The sequence below is a fragment of the Musca autumnalis genome, unplaced genomic scaffold (assembly GCF_047663935.1).
Source record: "Musca autumnalis isolate F117 unplaced genomic scaffold, ASM4766393v1 scaffold_1, whole genome shotgun sequence".
In the NCBI taxonomy this organism is placed as follows: Eukaryota; Metazoa; Arthropoda; class Insecta; order Diptera; family Muscidae; genus Musca; species Musca autumnalis.
Window position 1 is genome coordinate 62,906,487 of NW_027411644.1, and position 6,055 is coordinate 62,912,541.

The 6,055-nt window shown below is 34.8% G+C and overlaps 1 protein-coding gene across 3 annotated transcripts; it reads left to right on the plus strand.

The window, feature by feature from the left end:
• The first annotated feature begins 3,940 nt into the window (after positions 1-3,940).
• On the plus strand, positions 3,941-6,055 carry Rfk (Riboflavin kinase). 3 transcript variants are annotated; one of them, XM_073978691.1, is made up of 4 exons: positions 3,941-4,138; positions 4,277-4,550; positions 4,615-4,766; positions 5,454-6,055. In XM_073978691.1, exons 2-4 carry the CDS (start codon positions 4,364-4,366, stop codon positions 5,703-5,705), a joined length of 591 nt encoding a protein of 196 aa, XP_073834792.1. In that variant the 5' UTR covers positions 3,941-4,138; positions 4,277-4,363; the 3' UTR covers positions 5,706-6,055. The 3 variants fall into 3 exon arrangements, with proteins under 3 accessions (XP_073834792.1, XP_073834781.1, XP_073834771.1); XM_073978680.1 differs by having other exon boundaries at positions 3,946-4,138; positions 4,381-4,550; XM_073978670.1 differs by lacking the exon at positions 3,941-4,138 and having other exon boundaries at positions 4,222-4,550.

Sequence of the window (6,055 nt, forward strand, 5' to 3'; positions counted from 1 at the left end):
GCGGCTACCTGTGTATTTGTACCATGGTCCCTTGATAGAAAAGAGCTCTTTTTTTTTGCGACATTAGGGTGGGTTAGGTACTCAGAAACATTGTGCTTGTCTGTTGAGTCTTTTGTTTTAAGTAATCCTTTTTGGATATTGATTTTGATTTGGTCCTAAGGACGATTAAAGACATTAAAGTGATCTGTTAACTGGTCAATAGACCGATCGTTTAATTAATTAAATGTTTTGACAAAAAATAGGCATAAGGCCTTAGAAAAAAAAGAGAGATTGATTTATTTTAATAACACATTTTTATTTATTTTAATTTTTTTATAGTCCACTTAGAGATTACTTGATCTGCGAAATATAAAATAAGAAAATTGTTAGCTTTTAGAATAATATTAATTTTACACTATTAAAAATAAAATATGACTTGATGTTATGATGATAGAAAATATGAGGTGTTAAAGCATTATTAAGGAGGTGGTGAAGGAAAGGTAAGTGGTGTGGTAAAAAGCGGAAATAGGGGTCATCGGAAATGGAATTGGAGCTGATGATCATGGTAGGGTGGGCGGCTAAAGGACCTCGATATTTGGGGTTTTTGGTGTTGTGATGGGATAGGTTAATGTTAGATGTAGTTTGTAGCAGTTATCCCTGTTTATTTTTGATTGTTTACGTTCCTGGGCTTGAGATGTCGGGATGGAACCTGCCCTCAGAGAGTCGGCAGAGTTAGTCGGCGTTTGTCAGGACATCTCCTAGCCGAGACAAAAAGGGACACGTAACAGACTTTATTAGTTATTTTGTATGTATACGTAAACAAACATCAGCTGACAGTTTATATCCCCCGAAAAGCTAAGTGTAACCAGCAAAGATTAACCCACTGGATCTATTAAACCCAGTGGGTTAACCTTCAATAGTGTAACCGGGGTATTATATTATGGAATAAACTTTTGTTGTATTTATTAAATATGGTTTATTAAGCGCTCGGCACATACGGTGCGTTGTGCGTTGCGTTACAACAACCACATGAAAAAAGTGTAGGTGAAGCCAAGTTTTTTGAAAAACAACAATATGGCTGACGCATTAAAGTTAAACATAATTTAACTGTTTTGGGACAACGCATGTCCCAACGTGTCACTAAACGGACCGTATGTGCCGAGGGCTTTAGTGAGAAGAAATAAAACTGTGTACTTGGAATTTCATAAATATCATTACTTATCCTAAAACCCAAGATTTATGGGGCGTACGTAAACTTATGTAAGACTGTGTACAACAAAATTGTCATTTTACATACAGTTTATGATTTTTGTTATCATACCTGGGGCTCAATTCTCTTTCTATGAAAATGTGAAATGAAAACTTTTATAAAGGAAATAAATGTCGAATGAAAAATTTTAGAAAGCAAATATTTTTCATTTCAAATTTTCATAGAAGAAGAATCCAGCCCCTGGTTACATTTTCTTGTATGACATAACCTAAAAATGTAAACAACAGCTTTGCCAAACAAAACAGCTGTTCCCTTTATGTTTACAGACGAGAATAGAGCGGGCTCTAAAGGGGTGATTACACTAGCCATCAATGTCATATAATAATAATAATTGTTCCACAAACATCCCAGACGGGACAGGGGAGACTTCTCTCATATCAATGAGTGCACCCCGATTCATATTAGCTCAATGATATGGGACCTACTGTTTATCGCCGAGTCCGAACGGCATGCCTTACGACACCACTTTATAGAGAAGTTTTACATGGCTGAAATACTCAGGAAATGTCGCCAACATTACTGAGGGGTATTTTGCCACCGTTGAAATTTTTGATGTTGCCTGGCCGGGGAATCGAACCCACGACCTTCTGCGTGCAAGGCGGGTGTGCATACCATTGCACCACGGTGGCACCCGCCATCAATGTCATATGACCTGATATTTTCCATCCTTAAAGAGTCGCTAATGTGCGCAATATTGGGGTTTTCCTTACGCCATTTACTTTTTGAGCACAACGGGCCGTATGTGCCGGGGTCAAAAGTCCCAGACCACTCTAGACCGATTTAAATGTTCTCCCCAGCGTCTGAAATAGATATCCAGTTGCCGATCATCAGCACGGGTTCTGTAATCAGCACAGCACAACATCGCTGCACGCCATCTCCACACATATTAGCCGAGGACTCAACCAGAGCAAGCTGTGTGATAGAACAGACTTTTGATAAGGTGAGCGCAACCACCTTATCAAAAGTCTTTTATAATGTCAAGTACTCCACGCTGTTTGAGGGCATCGAGCAGACAACACTACGGCCGAGTTTGAAACGGTGGATAATAAATTATTTGTCCACACAAAGTCTTACGTGGAATTCAGGAACAAAAATGTGAAATGAAAACTTTTATAAAGGAGAAAACTGTCAAATGAAGGAAATTATAAAGCAAATATTTTTCATTTCAAATTTTCATAGAACAGGAATCCAGCCCCAGCTGATGTCATACATGTGAAAAAACATATGGTGTGGTGTACCCCTTTAACAAGTATCGTGTGAATGCGTTATTCAGAGACACACTGCAAATTTTCAAATTTTAATATGCCCAGAGCTATATTAAGCAGAAAAACGAACATATCAAATAATGTTACAACAACAATTTACTACACCACTACTAGGCTAAATTAAGTTACGTAAGTTTATTATTTACCCAGCAAAAAGTTTGCATCCACGGATGCAGTTAAATCACTAGAACAATTGCCGCTGGAGTACATCTTTTTCTATGAATTTTACAAGAGAGCGCGCAGCTAGGATGCACTCCATTTTGCTTCCACGGAACACAGCTAGGATGCACTCCATTTTCGATCCAAATCACAGCCCTTGATGTAGTGCTTTGGATTGAATTTAAATGCAGTCTAAAGATGCTATAAAATGCAAGCCATTGCAAATATCCCAAAATAAATAAAATACATTGCTTATTCGTTTAAAAAAAGAATATTAACTTTATTACATTACCACAAATTATAAAAACTCTCCATTAAATTTGATCGTAACTAAGTTTACTTCCTCTACTCTGTTTTTTATGACATCGAAATTGATACTGCTTCATCATCCAAATGGTTTTTCATTTTTCCTCCTACTTCAGTTCAGATTTCCAAAAAACTCCAACTCTACTTCAAAAATAGTTTGCGTCTCGTGAATTACAGTAATGTTCATAACTTTAGTTTGTATTTCTTTATTTTTTATAAAACAAATTCTTAGAATTTTCACACTCTTTCTTGTGTTCAGAAAAAAAGACTGCGACTGTAGGGACTGTGGTTTGCTTGGCTAGGGATCTTTAAGCGAGTGCTTCCAAAATGTATCGAGCGCAGTGCATTTTCATCACTCCCTGTGGACTGCATCGAAAGATGTATTGAAATCATAACTCTGCATTGCACTACTTCCAAACTTTTTTGCTGGGCCTGCGTACATAAGCTGCCTTGCCTGCTTACCATTCTTATGCTTGGTTTACATTTACGAAATCCACTTGATTTCAACTGTCAATTCCTTTGCTTAAACGTCAAATGAAATCCAATCGATTTCAGATGAGTTTTCATTTGACGTATACGCAAAGGAATTGACAGTTGAAATCGAGTGAATTTCGTAAATGTAAACCAAGCATTACTTCTGATAAAATAATAAAAAAGAAAAGGGCAACCCAGTTTGAAATTTGCTCGGCCTTCTTTATTCTTTTATTTTTATTATGTCAGAAATGAAGCAGGAAAGCAAGGCAACCAGGTCTTTACAACAACAATCTATTTACACTACTAGGCTAAATTAAGTTACATAATTTTATTATTTCTAATATTATTTTTGACATTTATATTATCCTTTGCCGAACATTTTCACCAATTTTTTATGTGAGAGCAGTTAATATAAACTTGGCATCACCTTTTCTCATTCCTTTGAGAATATCCCTAATATAATATTGTGTCAATCTACCTAACCCTACATTTAACATATGTTTTATGTGACATTTCTGACGTCACAGGTGAAGTTATTGTCTGATAAGAGAAATATATGTATTGTGCTAAAATATTAACAAATTATAGGATATATACGTGAAGAAAAATAACCAAAGAAATACAAAAAATATAGTTTACCTTATGTTATGTTAAATTAGTAAATCAATTGTATGTGCTGTGATATGTAAGTGTATAACATTCATACATAAAATCGTCTTCAGACAAATACAACAATAACAAATCAAAACACCAATACACACAACACGACGAATCACAATCAATTACTGGGTTTATTAAAAATCATTTAACAACTATCATTTAGTCAGTTCGTTCGCCATTCAACCCAACCAACCAGCCAGCCATCATAACAGTCAGTGGCACATTGCAATTTACGTTTCATTTTTATCTGATGGTTTTATTGCTTAGAGGTCGTCGTTATTTTTGCACCATCACTACCACCTCCCGTAACTTGTTTAATACACGCTGCTACTCGACGTTATCTCTCGAGAAAATGTTAAATAATTTGCCTTTTTTTGCGTGTGGTAAAATAGTATCAGGCTTTGGTAGGGGATCCAAAGATTTAGGCATTCCCACAGGTCAGTAAAATTGTATTGTAAAATGTTTGTTGTTAAAAATAAAGTTTATTGTATTTTTCTGTAGCTAATTTCCCTTTGGATGTTGTTAAATCATTACCTGAAGCTATAAATCCGGGTGTCTATTATGGCTGGGCCAATGTTGATGATGGACCCGTCTATAAAATGGTCATGAGTATTGGCTGGAATCCATTCTATGACAATAAAGAAAAGAGTATGGTAAGTATTGATGAGCGAGCAATTGTAATTTGTAAGCATGATTTTAGTGGGGAATTTTTCTAGAATTGCATGTATGTAATAGGAGAGGCGAATGAGAAGAAAATATAGGAAGGTGTATGGAATGAATAATGGATAGTTAATAAATTGGCGTGTATATCAGACAACAATGGTGTTTATTGAATGTTTTGTTTCTACCCGTTTTTGCAAGCTCAACATTGCAACAAAAAACCCAAAATACGTTTTGAAACGTCTAATCATCCAAATACTAGCATTGATGTGTGTAAACATGGAATGTTCAGGCACATTTCAAGTCAAATATTTCAGTAGTTTTTATCATCAGTAGTTTTGCCTTCTACAGGTCGCCAAATGTTTTGTATGTCAATGTGGCCTCCTGTCCATTTGTTTATGTTTGTAAAAGGTTAAGTTCATTTCTAGTCGAATAAAATGAGCAAATATTCATTACCTCATATATTACTTACCTGTGGATACGAAAAGGTTACAGTATGACCAGATCGCGGTTAAACAATTCCCACTTTCAAAGAAATCGATTCCATGGGTCCATCTTGAAATCATGTCTATAAATACATAAAGAACCCGTTATTTAATAACATAGATTAATCTTAAGTATTGTTAATTTTTTACGTTTTACCCCCCAACTTATCTCTCACCTCACCATCTTTCTTCTAGGAAACCCATATATTACACAAATTCGATGGTGATCTCTATGGCAGTCTATTAAAAGTTTGCATTGCCGGCTATTTGAGACCTGAAGAAAATTTCAAAAGTTTAGATGATTTAATTGCCCGCATCAAACAAGACATTGCCGATGCTGAAGAGCTGTTGGAAACAAATGAAACGAATAGACAATTACAATATCATGACTATTTTACAACGAATAGCAATTGCTCTCTAAATAACTTACGAAATGGTAAAAATTAGTTACAAACAATTTAGTAATTTGTTAATACTAGTACTTAAAATTTTACTTTTTAAATGTTACCTCAATATTTTGAATATTGTTTTACGTATAGAAAAAGAAACCCCCCTTAAAACCCATCATCATCTACTTATTATTTAATAAGGACTTACCTTACTTAGTTTTCCCTTTGAATGCAACTTTTTTATGATGTACAAATTTTTTCCATGTGTATAATATATCCCTCCTATATATGTATTAAAATTTATTTTTATTATGTACGAATATGAAATAGTCTGGTTTAGTGGTATGTGCTAATATTGTGATTACAAAAATAACAATAATAATAAAGTTTATAGTTTAGATAATAAAA